We start from the raw sequence: 19,457 nt of genomic DNA, 5'->3' as shown, positions 1-19,457 counted from the left end.
GCGTCTTCCAATTTACACCAACGCAGTATAAAAATGGCCTTGAAAAATGCCTATTTGCCGCTGTATGATGGAAGGTGTTGTATGACATGTAGCACGCACTCTGTATGGGGTGCATGGTGTAATAATGCTTGTGGTTTTGTATGGGATGTGTGGTACTGTGTGGCGTGTTGTATGTTGACCTACTCTGGGATGGAGTACTCTGCAGCCTTGATCTTGCGGAATAGCTCCTGAGGTATGCTGTCGTAGAAGGGGAACTGGCCATAGAGCATGGTGAACAGCACCACGCCAAGGGCCCACATGTCACTGGGCTTACCGTGGTACGGCCGACCTTCAAAAGGAAGATAGGGAGACATTAATAGATTAATTTCAATGTTTCACTAGCTAGGTTTCTATCCAATTTGCGACAGATTTTCATGCGAATCTTTAATAATTCTACATAAAAAACAATGTGCATTTTCCCCAAAAGAGATGTTTCCATCAAATGTACAAATGTACTGATGACGTAGTGCACATAAAAATACTTTGTGGTTAAATTCCCATGTACCGATAGAAAGATACTGGCACGTGCACTCTAGCCAACAGTCCTATCTGCACGTTGTTGGCTAGAGAGCACGTATAGCCTACATTTAACATTAACATTTTTGTTCATTTAGCAGACGCTCTTATACAGAGCGACTTCCATGAGCAATTAAGCTACATGAGATTATTGTTACGGACAAAAAAGCAGAATAATTTTTATTTGTCAAACGGCAGCCAAGCATCAACTTTCATGTCACCAGAATAAGACCCTCGATATTTATTGGAAAGGAGCATCAAGCTCATCACCGTGCACTTTCACCATCTTGTGAAGCTCATCATAATTTATTTAATCTGTAGCCTAATAAACTGCATGCTTTCTCGACAAGTCGTAGTGGGAGGACCACACAACATGTCATCGCGTGACTCCAAGTTTACTTCGATATGATGTTATTATATCAATTTGAGCATAAAAATAATTTCCACCGGCATTTCGTGCGGAATTAATTTTACAGACAAAAAAATAAAAAAAGAGATCAGCTCCAGCGTATTTTTTGTTTTGTCAACATTTGGAAAGTTTACCGAAAAACATTTTTCGACATTTGGAATGTTTACCATTTCCATAATGACATTTATTATCCTACATGTTTGGATGGAAACCTGGTTAACATTTTGCGACTGAGAATTGACTCATCTTCTTTAAAAACATATTGCATATAGGCTTACATATCATGTAACAGTATTTATCATGTACGTACATGCACCAGTACAATGACACTCTCAAATATTAATTCAACTACAAATGACATTGTCGTTAATCCTCAACCCACTGCCCTTCGCCTCTAGAACCATACAGAATATCTAATTATCAACCACAGAATGAAAGATTAACCAATTGGACACAAACAGAAGACCATGTGACTCTACACTATCCAACTGCAGATCTAGACTCATCTTTCCAAGAAATTTCCAACCACAATTACATTTGGCAATAACATACCTCCATTATGCTTAAACCTATCAAACAGTAAAGGCATGATGAGTCAGAAGCCAGTGATTGTAATGGTGGAGCAATGAGCATGGTGTTCTGCTTTAGGACCAGAGGCAAGTGTTGTTATAAAGAGGTGGCAGCAGTTGCTTCCCTCCCTTCACCCATGGTGCAATTATGGTAATGCTTTTGACACACGCACACAGGGGGGAGGGGTTGGGAGTAGTTTCCCTCTCGGTGAGTCATCAGTGTGACTCACTGGAGCTCCATTTCATTGTTCTGTTTTCAACTTGTCATGTTCCGCTCATATATGCCTGGGTTCTATCTGTTTTAATGGAGAGAGGGGAAGAGGCAAGCAAACAACAGCCCAATCTGCTCTTTTCACACATTTCCTGCCAATCGTGTCTAGACTGAAGAACTGAGAATTACTTTTCAAATGGTTAGAACCTCAGTGTATGCACAAACTACTGAGTGATGGAATAGTGTACAGTCTCTTGCAGCAAGCAATTAAAATACTAGAAAAATGTAGCGCAGTAACGTGTTTGCAATAAAACCAAACAAAATCAACACCACATACCCTAACACATAGCTTAGCACGAGAGAACATCATGCAACTCTGATGATTAAGTCAATAAATGAAAAAAATGCCTTGAGATATTTTCAGCCTTAGCCTATTTTGCAAACTTGGAAATCTGTGTTGCCTAATAACCGGAAAACAAACATTACGCAAGCCTCCTGACTGACTCGCAGGTCGACCCAGATTAACTAGGCTGACCCTTCCTTTCAACAGAACAGTAAACGATAACAGGAGCTTAGTCAAACCACCACTAATACATTTCACAAATAACATGTGAATTACCCTTGGAAATCAATAGGCCTACATGATTTGAATCCACTTGTTACATAAAGTAAGCATGGAGATATGGAAGTTTCAATTTAACTGTTATGTGATTGTGTTTGGCATCAGTCAGTAGCATTTGTGACAGACTGATAGAGAACTTCCCTCTCCTTTCCCCTCTCATGCCATGTGTGTGTGTGTGTGTGTGTGTGTGTGTGTGTGTGTGTGTGTGTGTGTGTGTGTATATATATATATATATATATATATATATATATATCTGAGTCATCTCACCACTCAGTACGTCAGGGCTGATGTAGGCTGGACTTCCTCGCTGGTCCTTCAGCAGGTCGTCCTCACTCACCAGGTGCTTGCCCAGGCAGAAGTTGGTGATGGAGATCCGGTGAATCCTAGGGTACACAGAGAGACACCAACACACCAGGGTCATATTCAGTAGACACAAAACGGAAGGTAGGCCTGTGAGACACACAATGCTTCATGAAACAACGAAATAGATACAGGCTGACGTTAAAGTGGTTTTTCAGGGAGGCGTAGTTCACTCACTGCTTCATTTACTATCACAGTAAACTGAACATAGCATTGACTCCTTAGCATCATCTTAAAAGAAACCAGAGGAAGTTTCAAAGAGAAACAAGACTATACGATCATCACGACCACCAGTTGAAGGGCCAACTCCAAACCAGAAGGACAGTGATATCTAGAGACAGCGTAAACTCCAGACAGTGTGGCGCTCAAGCACCGTTGCTAGGTACCATATTGGTTTCTGTGGAAACATCATAGGCCTATCAGATGTTTGCCTGAGTCATCGTAGATAAACAGTGTGTGTGGGGGGAGGGGAGCCATGCAGGGTTTAATGGTAGACTTTCATACAGTATCCCCCTGTCCTTTCCAGTACATTTAGAAAGAAAGAGGAAATAAAAAAGCTGCACTGACAAACATGTGAGTCAACCTGTGGTTTGGGATAATTGTCTCGATGACTAATCCTGCATTGCATTGGGTTGACGAATGTGTATGCAAAGCACATAAGGAAAAGTGCACACACAAGCTTAAGTCCACCCACACGCGCAAGCACACACACACACGCATGCACGACACGCACAGGGTACACAATCACAAATGCAATTTAGTGCCCGAGTCCACTCAAGATCACATTCTCACCCACATCCCCTTTCTCAAAGGACTGAGGTCAATGCAGCTTCCCTTATTCTCTCTCACTTTCACACTGTATGTAGTTCACATTCTGCTCACACAGACAGAAGGCCACATGCAGGCTAAGGTTAATTCCTGTGAAAACACATGCTTGCTAAGAATGCCACATTGTAAAAACATTTTTGAAGATGAAATAATTCTGTCTACAGTCGTGATCAAAAGTTTTGAGAAGTATTGATCTTCACTAAGGTTCGCTGCTTCAGTGTTTTTAGATATTTTTGTCAGATGTTACTATGGTATACTGAAGTATAATTACAAGCATTCCATAAGTGTTAAAGGCTTTTATTGACAATTACATTAAGTTTATGCAAAGAGTCAATATTTGCAGTGTTGACCCTTCTTTTTCAAGACCTCTGCAATCCGACCTGGCATGCTGTCAATTAACTTCTGGGCCACATCCTGACTGATGGCAGCCCATTCTTTGTCAGAATTTGTGGGTTTTTGTTTGTTCACCCGCCTCTTGAGGATCGACCACAAGTTCTCAATGGGATTAAGGTCTGGGGAGTTTCCTGGCTATGGACCCAAAATGTCAATGTTTGTTCCACGAGCCACTTAGTTATCACTTTTGCCTTATGGCAAGGTGCTCCATCATGCTGGAAAAGGTATTGTTCGTCACCAAACTGTTCTTGGATGGTTGGGAGAAGTTGCTCTCGGAGGATGTGTTGGTCCCATTCTTTATTCATGGCTGTGTTCTTAGGCAAAATTGTGAGTGAGCCCACTCCCTTGGCTGAAAAGCAACCCCACACATGAATGGTCTCAGGATGCTTTACTGTTGGCATGACACAGGACTCACCTTGTCTTCTCCGGACAAGCTTTTTTCCGGATGCCCCAAGCAATCGGAAAGGGGATTCATCAGAGAAAATGACTTTACCCCAGTCCTCAGCAGTCCAATCCCTGTACCTTTTGCAGAATAACAGTCTGTCCCTGATGTTTTTCCTGGAGAGAAGTGGCTTCCTCGCTGCCCTTCTTGAAACCAGGCCATCCTCCAAAAGTCATTCACACCTGCCTGCTGCCATTCCTGAGCAAGCTCTGCACTGGTGGTGCCCCGATCCCGCAGCTGAATCAACTTTAGGAGACGGTCCTGGCGCTTGCTGGACTTTCTTGGGCGCCCTGAAGCCTTCTTCACAACAATTGAACCTCTCTCCTTGAAGTTCTTGATGATCCGATAAATGGTTGATTTAGGTGCAATCTTACTAGCAGCAATATCCTTGCCTGTGAAGCCCTTTTTGTGCAAAGCAATGATGACGGCACGTGTTTCCTTGCAGGTAACCATGGTTAACAGAGGAAGAACAATGATTTCAAGCACCACCCTCCTTTTAAAGCTTCCAGCCTGTTATTCTAACTCAATCAGCATGACAGAGTGATCTCCAGCCTTGTCCTCGTCAACACTCACCTGTGTTAACGAGAGAATCACTGACATGATGTCAGCTGGTCCTTTTGTGGCAGGGCTGAAATGCAGTGAAAATGTTTTTTTGGGATTAAGTTCATTTTCATGGCAAAGAGGGACTTTGCAATTAATTGCAATTCATCTGATCACTCTTCATAACATTCTGGAGTATATGCAAATTGCCATCATAAAAACTGAGGCAACAGACTTTGTGAAAATTAATGTGTGTCATTCTCAAAACATTTGACCACGACTGTAGATAGTCTACCATCGCAGTAAGCTGTTCAAAATGATTAGTGAACATGAGTTGTCTATAATACAGTAGCCTTTTGAACTTCACAATGACAGGAGGCTGCGCTTGAAGGGCTCTCTAGATAAAAAGCTGCTTTATGAAGGGGGCCTTTCTTTTGCTGGCACTCATCACACAACTGCGGTTGCTATTCTTACTCTGGATCCTCTCCATGAATGAGATAGCGTGTTCGCCTTGTGAGAGGGACCCTTAGGACTGGGTCGACCAAAAGAACCACACCGTCTCCGCTTTCTGGTCATGTGACCCCAGGAGACAGGAAACCAGAAACCTCAACATCCCTTGTGACTCCCCCCGTCCTGCCCAAAATAACCCGACTGATGGGAAAGGGGTTGAACATGGCATCCTCTGGCTCTGCATGAAGTTCAACAAATTGCACTCAAAAATAAACGAAAACTATCAATAGTTCAGCAGGAGTCCCTCAATTGAAGCTACATTTAATTGAGAGATTTTATCTTCAGAAAAACAACATTAGAACAGGGTGGTGAGGTTAAGGACTTCTCTCAAACATTTAGGGATTTACCTGTGCGTGACTAGTGTCCCATCCAACACAATTTACATTATTAAAAAGGACAACTTGGCTTTCCAATAAATAAATAAAAAATAAAAAGATTCACTATGAAATGCTACTAAAAGCTGCTCCTATTTTTGTAATGTTGCTATTTTTACTTATTTGTCAACCCGGTACTGCCAGCCAAACCTTTTTTTTAGTTTGATTTGCAAATGTTTATTTCCTGCATAAGCAAACTACTGACAATGATACAGCACACTGAGTTTGCAAGACGGGGAGAAGTTGGTGAGGGGAGGAAGGTATGATTGTAAAGGTGTAAACTAATCTTCAGCACAGTCAGTGGGATTAAATGCATCAGAGGTTGATGTCAGTGTCAGCTGACAGAAGCCTGATGAAACAAGCATTATTCGCACCTCACCATCTAAAGACTGTGCCTAGACGGACGAGAGGGAGGGATGACCTGACAAGTGCAGCCTCAAGTCTAGTTTGCGATCAACCCAACATCTTACAACCCTGAAGTACACCCTCAACGTTATGGTTAATTTAAGAATTACTAGCCTACAAACACCAGCTATTTAAAACAACTTGCTGGCAAGATACAATAATAGCCTCATTAACCAGGTTTCCATCCATTTCATGCTAATTAATTACCTGACACATTTAAAAAAATTAAATCATGACCGGGCTGATGGAAACAGGAAATGTCGGTACAATTTTATAAACGTCGGCATGCAATTTGTTCGTTCGACATGGTGGAATCTTTTTGAGTCTGTAAAATTAATTATGCGAGAAATGGCACCTTTATGCACAAATATTAATATAATAGCCATCATATGGGCTCCCGAGTGGCGCAGCGGTCTAAGGCACTGCATCTCAGTGCTTGAGGCGTCACTACAGACCCCCGGTTCGATTCCAGGCTGTATCACAACCGGCCGTTATTGGGAATCCCATAGGGCAGCGCACAATCGGCCCAGCGTCATCCGGGTTTGGCCGGTGTAGGCCATCATTGTAAATAAGAATTGGTTCTTAACTGACTTGCCTAGTTAAATAAAGGTTAAATAAAAAATAAATACAAATATCAAAGTAAATTTGGATTCACGCGATGATAGGCTATGTTGTGTGGTCCTCCCACTAGGACTCGGGAAAGCATGCAGTTTATTAGGCAACAGATGAAATAAGTTAGTGAGTGGGGTCACAGTCAGGGATCAGCCATTATTGTTGGCGACTCTGGAGCAATTATGGTTAAGTACCTTGCTCAAGGGCAGAACGACACATTTGTCACAGTCAGCTCGGGGATTCAAACTAGCAATCTTTTGGTTACTGGCCCAATGCTGATTAGCTTGATGCTCCTTTCCAATAAATATCGATGGTCTTATTCTGGTGACATTGTGATCGATGCTTGGCTGCCATTTGACAAATCAAAATAATCTCGCTCTTATCCATAATAATCTCTTCATTTAGGCTACCCTACCCACACTGTATGAGCGAGCTGTTGGCTAGAGTGCACGTGCCAAGACTAGAGTGGATACATTTGCTATATAACGCAACAGTTGTGATAAAACCATCGGTAGAGTTGAAAATGTTATGGAAAACCATTTAAGTCCCGTGTAGCTCTGTTGGTAGAGCATGGCGTTTGCAACGCCAGGGTTGTGGGTTCGTTTCCCATGGGGAAGCAGTATGAAGAAGAAAAAAAAAATTTATGCACTCACTAACTGTAAGTCACTCTGGATAAGAGCATCTGCTAAATGACTAAACCATTTTTTTCTTATAATTTGTTATTAAAAGTAATTTTTTATTTGCACTAAGTCATCACGCACAGCCTTTTATCCGCAATAATTCCATTTGATGGAAAAACATCTCTGGTGGGAAAATGTGCAAAATGTTCTATGCAGATTATTTTATATTTGCATGAAACTCTGTCATCAATTGGTTTGAAACCTATTGGTGACAGACGTTGCATCAGGCCATGTGATGAGTGATATGAAAAGCACTACAAAGAAACCTGGGAGAGGCCTTCCTCCCTACATCTCTCCATCCATCCCCCACACTGTATGCATGCACACATGAAACACAAAATGAGAGCAAACGGCGAAAGACAAAAAAGGAAGACGAGGGAATGGAAGAAGGGAATCATGAGAAAGAAAAAACTGAAAAAGGAGTAACGAGCAAAGACAGTTTGAGTAAAAAAAGAAAGCCTTCTGACAGACAGAGCAGAGGGAGAGAAAGTAAATAGAGGGCTGAGTGTGTGTGTGTGTGTGTGTGTAAGACGTGTGTATCCGTGGTGAGTCAGCCCTGAGCTATGGAGGGCCTTTGGCAGGCCTCTCCTTTTGTCTCCAGCTGGGACAGAGTGTTCCACTCGTCTGCTCTGTTCCGTGAAGCAGCCCCAACGGCCAAAACAAAACACTTTGTTTCATCACCACTACGGCTGCCGCATGGCGCTCACTAGGGATGCACAATTAATCGAATTTTAATTTAAAATTGCGAAATTGACATCCACAATATCTATATCGCAAGAGGCTGCGATATTTTGAAATGCCACTTAGCCATCTGTAACGCATACTTTTTTTACTTTTGATTTATTGCTTGTAGTTCAGAGTTCTCTCAGTCTCTCCTCTTTTGGCCACTACCCAAACACCAAGCCCCACCCCTCAAGCAGGCACTTCCTCATGCTAGATTCACTATAGATGGGTTAGCGGACAACGTCACGAAAACGATGTGTGCTCCCATGGTGCAGAAGTCAGCGTGTTGTTGAGATTCTGGATGGCCAGATTGCTAGGATGAATGACAAGAAACTTCCATGTGGGGAATTGAAAGTGGCTTGTTTCATCTTGTTATCGATACCATGTGTTGTTGAGGTGTTTTGAATGATTTTAGGTCAATTCAAAAATTTGCTAGCTAGCTAACCAACAACTGTAACGATGTATTTGAGAGACAAGTGCTCATTGTGCAAATGTAAAACAGAGATTAAATATAGCTTACATGTTGTCATCACTAAGCCAACACAGTCTATTTTCCCCCCATAGTCGCGCACACCTCGGTTTTGTTGCTAAACAACCAACCAATCTATGCATGCATTGACCAAACAGCATGCTCTCAACAGATGTCGAAACAAGAACACAGCTTTTCACTTTTCTTATTAATATAAATCCACGTTTTCTACATTATACTACTCATTTGTGTAACTTGCTCTCTGCAAATCGCTAGCTTGTTGGTCTTAGTAAGCTTCTAAATCTCACTAAACCACTGAGATCCTGCTAGCAGACTTTTGCTCTAATACAGGCTGGTACCAGCAGTGGAGTATATCAGCATTGTTTATGCAACAGCTTGTTCTTAAATCAGAGAGGAAAAGACAAATCTGTCTGAATATACCTATTTAAATCTAATTAGGGTCCCATGGGAAACACTGACAACACTTTGGTTCCTACTGTCACAACCAACCCCTCCCTTACTTTTTCCATTTGTTGTCATAAGAAAAAACTGCATTCCAAGTGCCCACTGTATTCCAACCATAAAATTTGAATGACCATTCCATTTCTAGGATGCCATCAGTTTACCCAAGTGTTTTGATCTATAATCACAAGTAAAAATCACAATATTTGGTACAAAAAAAAAAATATATACAACAATTCGTTTTTTTGCAGCCCTAGCGCTCACCATTACGGGCACCGGCCGGCTCTGTTCCCAGTGTGTGCGCGCACAGCAGTGTTTCCCAATCCTGGTCCTGAGGATCCAAAGGGGTGCACACTTTTCTTTTTGCTTAATTCAACTAAATCAGCTTATTAACAAGCCTTTAGTTGACCAGGATCGGGAAACACTGCTGCGCAGTACGTTAGTGTGTAGTGGAGAGGGGGTGGGGAGAAGGAATTGAGGTAGTAAACACTTCCTAGCAGTGGCTAAAATGCTTTATGTGCATAGACTCACATTTAGGTGGTGTATGGCCACTTGTATGTGTGAGTGGGATTATGTAAATCCATGATTATACGCACACTAATATGATGTATGCATCATGAAACTCATTCAGACACATTAATATGCCACTTTCCCATTGTTTAATAGCATACACATGCAGACATACTATATGAGCACATGGAGCCAAGGGGAGGAATAGCAAAAGCCTGCACTCTGTTGATCTATTACAAAACAGTCACTAGCATACTCCTACATTTCATGGGCTCAAGACATAACACAGTGAATTTAGATAAATACACATTCACTGTAAAAAAATAAATAACCTGTGTGTCTTTAAAAATGAAGAAATCCAGGGTTTTTGAGAGGCTCTGGGTGCACAATAGGGCTGGGAATTTCCAGGGATCTCACGATATGATATCACGATACTTAGGTGCCGATATGTATTGCAATTCTCACAATTCTATATGTATTGCGATTCAATACTGTGATTTTATTGCGATTCGATGTTCCAAACATATTGCTCACCATACATCTGCTACAGAGGGACAAGAGAGGATGAGAAAACAAGTTTTGATCAGCCATGGAAATAAAAGTGCTGAAAACAAATTGGCTCCCTATTTAAAAAGATGGAAAACTAGCTATGAAGGAAAAATACTGATGTTTTTGGTGCAGGTACAGCCAACTAGCACAAAAACAATATTGTGATATTGTCAAAACGATATATCGTCAAAAATAATATCCTGATATGCAACTATCGATTTGTTCCCAGATCACTAGTCCACAACCCCCCTCCGCCCTCACTAACACGCACTCCTTTCACACATACGGCACATACAGTGGGGGACAAAGTATTTAGTCAGCCACCAATTGTGCAAGTTCTCCCACTTAAAAAGATGAGGCCTGTAATTTTCATCATAGGTACAAGTCAACTATGACAGACAAATTGAGGGAAAAAAGTTCCAGAAAATCACATTGTAGGATTTTTAATGAATTTATTTGCAAATTATGGTGGAAAATAAGTATTTGGTCACCTACAAACAAGCAAGATTTCTGGCTCTCACAGACCTGTAACTTCTTCTTTAAGAGGCTCCTCTGTCCTCCACTCATTACCTGTATTAATGGCACCTGTTTGAACTTGTTATCAGTATAAAAGACACCTGTCCACAACCTCAAACAGTCACACTCCAAACTCCACTATGGCCAAGACCAAAGAGCTGTCAAAGGACACCAGAAACAAAAATTGTAAACCTGCACCAGGCTGGGAAGACTGAATCTGCAATAGGTAAGCAGCTTGGTTTGAAGAAATCAACTGTGGGAGCAATTATTAGGAAATGGAAGACATACAAGACCACTGATAATCTCCCTCGATCTGGGGCTCCACGCAAGATCTCACCCCGTGGGGTCAAAATGATCACAAGAACGGTGAGCAAAAATCCCAGAACCACACGGGGGGACCTAGTGAATGACCTGCAGAGAGCTGGGACCAAAGTAACAAAGCCTACCATCAGTAACACACTACGCCACCAGGGACTCAAATCCTGCAGTGCCAGACGTGTCCCCCTGCTTAAGCCAGTACATGTCCAGGCCCGTCTGAAGTTTGCTAGAGTGCATTTGGATGATCCAGAAGAGGATTGGGAGAATGTCAAATGGTCAGATGAAACCAAAATAGAACTTTTTGGTAAAAACTCAACTCGTCGTGTTTGGAGGACAAAGAATGATGAGTTGCATCCAAAGAACACCATACCTACTGTGAAGCATGGGGGTGGAAACATCATGCTTTGGGGCTGTTTTTCTGCAAAGGGACCAGGACGACTGATCCGTGTAAAGGAAAGAATGAATGGGGCCATGTATCGTGAGATTTTGAGTGAAAACCTCCTTCCATCAGCAAGGGCATTGAAGATGAAACGTGGCTGGGTCTTTCAGCATGACAATGATCCCAAACACACCGCCCGGGCAACGAAGGAGTGGCTTCGTAAGAAACATTTCAAGGTCCTGGAGTGGCCTAGCCAGTCTCCAGATCTCAACCCCATAGAAAATCTTTGGAGGGAGTTGAAAGTCTGTGTTGCCCAGCGACAGCCCCAAAACATCACTGCTCTAGAGGAGATCTGCATGGAGGAATGGGCCAAAATACCAGCAACAGTGTGTGAAAACCTTGAAGACTTACAGAAAACGTTTGACCTGTGTCATTGCCAACAAAGGGTATATAACAAAGTATTGAGAAACTTTTGTTATTGACCAAATACTTATTTACCACCATAATTTGCAAATAAATTCATAAAAAATCCTACAATGTGATTTTCTGGAAAAAAAAATCTCATTTTGTCTGTCATAGTTGACGTGTACCTATGATGAAAATTACAGGCTTATCTCATCTTTTTAAGTGGGAGAACTTACACAATTGGTGGCTGACTAAATACTTTTTTTCCCCACTGTATGTGCCCCAATTCTTGAAGTTGGGCGTATGATGCAGTTTCCTACTTCACAGGAGAGGGATTCAAAAGTAAAATTGTTTTTTTCATCTAAATGTATATATTTTTTTGCAGAAATGCCTTTTTGGAAATGTGAACTTTCATGTGCCTTAATAACAAACTTGTATGTAATCTGTAAATATATTTGAAATGTGAAATCACGAAGCTGTTTGGCCACGGAGAAAATACAGAACATTGCCTAGCCATGATTGGTTGAGATAATGAGGGGGCTGTGACATTCACGAGAAAGAGTCTCAATTATGTCACTCAAGGCTTCCCTGTCAAATGGCACGTCCTGATCTCTGCTACTGCGGATATTTGTAAGCTTCATTGGATTGACTCATTTTCATCATGGACAACATGCAAAGTGTAGCTACAGCTTTCAATAACAGCGTTGTCCTGAATACAGCTGCTGGTATCGACACAGCTTTGTCTTCTGTGGCAAAAGCAGTCTGAAGCATAGTGGGAAGGATTATTTTGAAAGTTTTTGTCTGCCGTGAATCATAATGCATACACAGGTAAGAGCTTACAGTTAAAATGGCGATATAGCTACATGTGCATACGTTATTGGCTCAACTGTATCAAAATGTCATTTTAATTGTTAGACAGTTGCATACAGGTAACATTATAGCCAGCTAGCTAGCTGAGCTGGCCAGTTGCATTCTGAAGTTAATGTTGATTGCTGATGTGCAAAGCCATGACGATAATGTTTGTCAGCAATGAAAATAGCCACTGTGGTGCGAATGCTAATTGATTAGCAAGCTAATCAAACCAAGTTAAGTGACAGGTATACATGAAATGATGACTAAATAGCTAGCTATCTACACTGGATTATAGACTGAGGTAGTTTTTTTTTCATGTTCAACTAGCTGGCTAGCAAGATGAATACTAGCTTCTTTTAGAATCCGAGAGTGAAATAGTTACATACTCATCCCTAACATGTAGGCTCAGCATTCCCGAACAGACCCATTACAAGTCAGAATATTGAACAAACGTCATTTCAACATACTTTACCGGTTATCCGCAGATTTGGTCCCGATGTCGGAGGTAATCTGATACAAAATATCCACAGGGAAGTGTTATCAACCTGACCTTTTGTACGCTGGTCTGTATATCGGTTTGAATTTCCGGTTGTTATTTTCAACACTGATGCAATTCGCACGTGACAAACACTTGCACAATATGGCAGAGTCTAACCAAACCACAGACCGAACGGCAAACACTTCCAGCTGATTGTGAGGAAACGTGCGTCAGATGACTACGTTAGGTTACATTCGGCTCTTGTTTACATAGTGTATCACGTGTAATTCGTCAAAAAATTGAAATTACAAGCGACAGAAACTACTGGCACCGGAAAAAGTTGGGTAAACACTTTCCTGTGGATACCCTATCTCCACCTCCTACCGACAGCATGTACAACCGGTAAAGTGTAAATTTTTAATAAAAATACATGGAGTAACCATGGTAAGTCTGATGTTTAGGCAAGATTAAGTTAAATGTTTGCTAAATCTAGCTAGTTATCTTGTAATGTCTGCATTACCATTGTTTGGCTGGAAACAGGTTGTGTGTTTACAGTGCATTTTAGTACAGCTGTAGCCGTCAACAGGCAATAACAAGCTATATATTTTTTACCTATTTTTCTGGAATTTGTCTTTCAGCATAAACCTGCTCTTCGCCACAAGTATAAGGAGATGAACGAGGGTGAACAAGCAGCATTTCAGGTATTTTTTCTTTGTACTTGAGCTTATTGCTTGGGGTTCAATTAATGTTATTACTGATATGCAAGTTTTAATGCCTTGTCTATTTTTGTCTGCCTTCCTCCTTTACAGCTTAAATTGTCTGGAGCCTGGTGTTGTTGTGGCCAAGGAGCTTTCACTCCGATGGAACCAGGTTTCAGCTGCTGTGCAACATTGATGTCCTTCCTCCCAGAGATGTGCAAGCATCCCCTGGACTGGACACAACCCGGCAAACATATTTTTGAGAAGATAAGGACTTTTGCAATGAAAAGGCCATGGACATTACATGCCCTGTTCCAAAAGGGCAAGACATAAATATGTTCTCAGGCTAGATTCCTTTGTTCATATCATAACATGACCTGAACCAAAGTCACTCAAAGGATCACATGATATAGGCCTAGATAGTGTTTTTACCTAAGCATTTATGTGTTACGTTTTTTCTAATTGTAGGCTACTACCTTTAGCACTTGAAGTTAATACAAGTATTTTAATCTTGAAATATTTTGTCTTTCAAGCACTACCTCACTGCTTTAGCACATGGCCACAGTCAGGTGTTCATTTTTGAATTATTTAAGAGATGGTTGGGTCTAAGGCTTAAGAGGGTGTGAACAATGCTAAACGGGAGTAAACAAAGAGCAACACGTAGCTGTTCAATGTGAAAGGTTATCTTTATTATACAACAATAGGCAATTTAATACTGTTAATGGTTTGCCTAATGGGGGAACTTGGTGAGATACTAATGTTCAGAGAATCCATTTTGGCAATTTGGTGAAAGTATTCCTTTTCTAAATATATGTTTCCTAAGGATTAATGTAGAGCAAGTGTGAAATCATAGCAAAATGTTTGAATGCCCTTTTTTCCTAAATGGGATTATACGTTTATTAACTTTTAAAGCAGCATTACTTCCTCATGTTTTCTCCAACTGCAGTTTATGATGTACCATTTTGAAGCTCTGAGTCAAATTTTATCCAACGTAAAAAACAATTTCTGATTTTGGAACATAAGACTGAAAAGAGATAGGGGGTGTTTGGAAAGGGGGCTATACGGATGAGGAGCTGGCTGCATTCTGTAGGGCCTATAGGCACTGTGACCTGATGTGCACATGAGCCAGAGTTCAAACCATGTGCGGTTCCACCCCCCTCTCTCCCAGAGAACACAGAGGGCACGTTCCTCACTCTCTCTATTTTTCCTCGCTAGGTTCCCATCACTGCCTTCCAAACCCGACCACAGGGAATGATTCACTGACTCGTACGAGAGAAAGAAAGTGGGAGGGTGAAGGGGGACTGGGTTGGGATATCAGTCTCTGCCTTGAGGCTGCGAGGACTTGACCCTGCTCGGGTTGAAGGCCAGTTGCACACCGGATATACGCTAGATGGGGCCTCTCGCATGGCTGAACCAAATATGAAAGCGTGAATCTGAGCCCTTACCGTTTGTTCAGCACCATGTTTCCAAGCTTCAGGTCTCGGTGCACTATGTTTTTCTGCAGGGGGAAAGAGGTAGAGATGGATCAGATTAGTCACCGTCAGACTGTTGTTGAATGAAGCACTGGAACAAAAGCAACTCAAGTCAATGCTGTTTCTGCACTATAGGAGCGGTTTATCTTGGACGATGACTTATCGGAGGGGCTACATAACAAAAATGTAACATTCTGATTTTTCTGAACCCGACAAACACTTACATTACCGGTCAAATGTTTTAGAACACCTACTCATTCAAGGGTTTTTCTTTATTTTCTACATTGTAGAATAATAGTGAAGACATCAAAACTATGAAATAACACATATGGAATAATGTAGTAACCAAAAAAACAAAAACAGAATATATTTTAAATTTGAGATTCTTCAAATAGCCACCCCTTTGCCTTGGCAGCTTGAGTAAAGGAAAAGCAGCCAACATGTGTTCAGCATATGTGGGAACTCCTTCAAGACTGTTGGAATACGCTTGACATCTTTACTAGATGCTGTTCTTCTACTAATCTCACTGCAACTCCCCTCCATGTCTCCGACCACTACTTTGTATCCTTTTCTCTCTCGCTCTCCTCCAACACTACTCACTCTGCCCCTACACAGATGGTAATGCGCCGTCGCAACCGTTGCTCTCTCTCTCCCGCTACTCTCTCCTCTTCCATCCTATCATCTCTTCCCTCTGCTCAATCCTTCTCCCTCCAATCTCCTGATTCTGCCTCCTCAAACCTCCTCTCCTCCCTTTCTGCATCATTTGACTCTCTATGTCCCCTATCCTCCCGGCCGGCTCGGTCCTCCCCTCCAGCTCCGTGGCTTGATGACTCATTGCGAGCTCACAGAACAGAGCTCCGGGCAGCCGAGCGGAAATGGAGGAAAACTAGACTCCCTGCAGACCTGGCATCTTTTCACTCCCTCCTCTCTACATTTTCTTCATCTGTTTCTGCTGCTAAGGCCACTTTCTACCACTCTAAATTCCAAGCATCTGCCTCTAACCCTAGGAAGCTCTTTTGCCACCTTCTCCTCCCTGCTGAATCCTCCTCTCCCCCTCCTCCTCTGTGGATGACTTCGTCAACCATTTTGAAAAGAAGGTTGACGACATCCGATCCTCGTTTGTTAAGTCAAATGACACTGCTGGTCCTGCTCACACTGCCCTACCCTATGCTTTGACTTCTTTCTCCCCTCTCTCTCCAGATAAAATCTTGCGACTTGTGACGGCCGGCCGCCCAACAACCTGCCCGCTTGACCCTATCCCCTCCTCTCTTCTCCAGACCATCTCCGGTGACCTTCTCCCTTACCTCACCTCGCTCATCAACTCATCCTTGACCGCTGGCTATGTCCCTTCTGTCTTCAAGAGACCGAGAGTTGCACCCCTTCTCAAAAAACCAACACTCGATCCCTCTGACAACAACTACAGACCAGTATCCCTTCTTTCTTTTCTCTCCAAAACTATTGAGCGTGCCGTCTTTAGCCAACTCTTGCTATCTCTCTCAGAATGACCTTCTTGATCCAAACCAGTCAGGTTTCAAGACTGGTCATTCAACTGAGACTGCTCTTCTCTGTGTCACGGAGGCTCTCCGCACTGCTAATGCTAACTCTCTCTCCTCTGCTCTTGTCCTTCTAGACCTGTCTGCTGCCTTTGATACTGTGAACCATCAGATCCTCCTCTCCACCCTCTCCGAGCTGGGCATCTCCGGCGCGGCTCACTCTTGGATTGCGTCCTACCTGACCGGTCGCTCCTACCAAGTGGCGTGGCGAGAAGCTGTATCCGCACCACGTGCTCTCACCACTGGTGTCCCCCAGGGCTCAGTTCTAGGCCCTCTCCTATTCTCGCTATACACCAAGTCACTTGGCTCTGTCATATCCTCACATGGCCTCTCCTATCATTGCTACGCTGACGACACAACTAATCTTCTCCTTTCCCCCTTCTGATAACCAGGTGGCGAATCGCATCTCTGCATGTCTGGCAGACATATCAGTATGGATGACGGATCACCACCTCAAGCTGAACCTTGGCAAGACGGAGCTGCTCTTCCTCCCGGGAAGGGACTGCCTGTTCCATGATCTCGCCATCACGGTTGACAACTCCGTTGTGTCCTCCTCCCAGAGTGCGAAGAGCCTTGGCGTGACCCTGGACAACACCCTGTCGTTCTCCGCTAACATCAAGGCGGTGACCCGATCCTGTAGGTTCATGCTCTACAACATTCGGAGAGTACGACCCTGCCTTACACAGGAAGCGGCACAGGTCCTAATCCAGGCACTTGTCATCTCCCGTCTGGATTACTGCAACTCGCTGTTGGCTGGGCTCCCTGCCTGTGCCATTAAACCCCTACAACTCATCCAGAATGCCGCAGCCCGTCTGGTGTTCAACCTTCCCAAGTTCTCTCATGTCACCCCCCTCCTCCGCACACTCCACTGGCTTCCAGTTGAAGCTCGCATCTGTTACAAGACCATGGTGCTTGCCTATGGAGCTGTGAGGGGAACGGCACCTCCGTACCTTCAGGCTCTGATCAGTCCCTACACCCAAACGAGGGCATTGCGTTCATCCACCTCTGGCCTGCTGGCTCCCCTTCCTCTGCGGAAGCATAGTTCCCGCTCAGCCCAGTCAAAACTGTTCGCTGCTCTGGCACCCCAATGGTGGAACAAGCTCCCTCACGACGCCAGGACAGCGGAGTCACTCGCCACCTTCCGGAGACATTTGAAACCCCACCTCTTTAAGGAATACCTGGGATAGGATAAAGTAATCATTCTACCCCTCCCTTACAACAACCCACCCACCCACCCACCCCCCCCAAAAATAAAAAAATAAAACACATTGTAAAGTGGTTATCCCACTGGCTATAAGGTGAATGCACCAATTTGTAAGTCGCTCTGGATAAGAGCGTATGCTAAATGACGTAAATGTAAATGAATAGCACTCCAGCTAAAGCTGGTTGAGAGAATGCCAAGAGTGTGCAAAGCTGTCATTAAAGCAAAGGGTGGCAATTTGAAGATTCTCACATTTTGATTTGTTTAACACTTTTTTGGTTACTACATGATTCCATATGTGTTATTTCATAGTTTTTTATTCTACAATGTAGAAAATAGTAAACATAAAGAAACATCCTTGAATGAGTAGGTGTTCTAAATCTTTTGGCCGGTAGTGCAAGTTGGAGACGGTAAAGAAAATACACTTAGATAATACATCTATCTTTCAAAAACAAATTGTCAAAGCTATGCGTCACCTTGGCTCTAGATTACTATATAGTCAAGTCAGTGACCAATTACTTGATCATGAAGGTCAGCCTGTCAAGGCAGTAGGCACTGACCAGATAATCTGATCTACAAATCACTAACTTCCAAACAACTGGCCATCAACAGATAATGAAAAGTCTAGTAAATCTGCAAAGCACATAGCAGAGACTGAACCTTAGTCAAGAAGCAGATGGATTTAGACTGTTTCGAACACGTCCAAACAGCTACATTGTAGTTGGACTGAGTAGAATCACTGATCTACAAATCACCTCGCATTCCAAATAATCAGGTACACGCATTATGTGATCAAGATTAGCGCCTCGTCTTCCTCAAACTGATCCCCTCAAATGTGCTGTACGCGTTTTGTTGGTCGGTCTCACCTTGTGCAGGGCCTCCACCACGCGCACCACGTCATAGAAGACGACAATGGCCTCGCGCTCGCTCAGCCGCTTCTCCTTGATGACGTAGTGCTGCAGGTTGATGAGGTCCGCAGTCTTGTCGCTGAAGTCGTGCGCACAGAGGCAGTCCAGCACCAGGCAGATCCGCTTCTTCATCCGGCGCACCTTGCCATTGTTGGCCTCCGGGTCCTCCACGATCTCATACGCCCGGTCCTAAAGTGGACAGGGAGGGAGAGCGGGTTGGTTAGGGTGATGAGAGAGGAGACCATATTCTTTATCTGTGCGTGTTACGATCTGTTGATATGGGTAGTGTTCAGTAAGCACAAAACAAAAGGCTTGTCCAATAAAACATTGGTTTTCCATTGCAAAACATTTTGCTACGGTGTGCCCTAAAGAACACAACTCTGGGGCATCTCTTTAGAAGCATGTAAGAAAGAATATACATTCTGACAAAAGTCATGACAATTGAACAGCTTCC

The 19,457-nt window shown here is 43.0% G+C and overlaps 1 protein-coding gene across 1 annotated transcript in view; it reads right to left on the bottom strand.

Annotated features, from left to right (window-relative positions):
• Positions 1-19,457, bottom strand: part of LOC121555815 (serine/threonine-protein kinase 40) — a 35,054-nt gene that overhangs the window by 5,931 nt on the left and 9,666 nt on the right. Inside the window, exons 5-8 of the mRNA XM_041869666.1 lie at positions 18,962-19,192; positions 15,315-15,367; positions 2,634-2,749; positions 184-328 (exon numbers count right to left, since the gene is read on the bottom strand). Coding sequence (XP_041725600.1) covers positions 184-328; positions 2,634-2,749; positions 15,315-15,367; positions 18,962-19,192 — 545 coding nt within the window. The remainder of the gene's footprint in view (positions 1-183; positions 329-2,633; positions 2,750-15,314; positions 15,368-18,961; positions 19,193-19,457) is intronic.

This window comes from Coregonus clupeaformis, unplaced genomic scaffold (assembly GCF_020615455.1).
Source record: "Coregonus clupeaformis isolate EN_2021a unplaced genomic scaffold, ASM2061545v1 scaf0152, whole genome shotgun sequence".
In the NCBI taxonomy this organism is placed as follows: Eukaryota; Metazoa; Chordata; class Actinopteri; order Salmoniformes; family Salmonidae; genus Coregonus; species Coregonus clupeaformis.
This window is presented reverse-complemented; position numbering and strand designations above follow the sequence as displayed.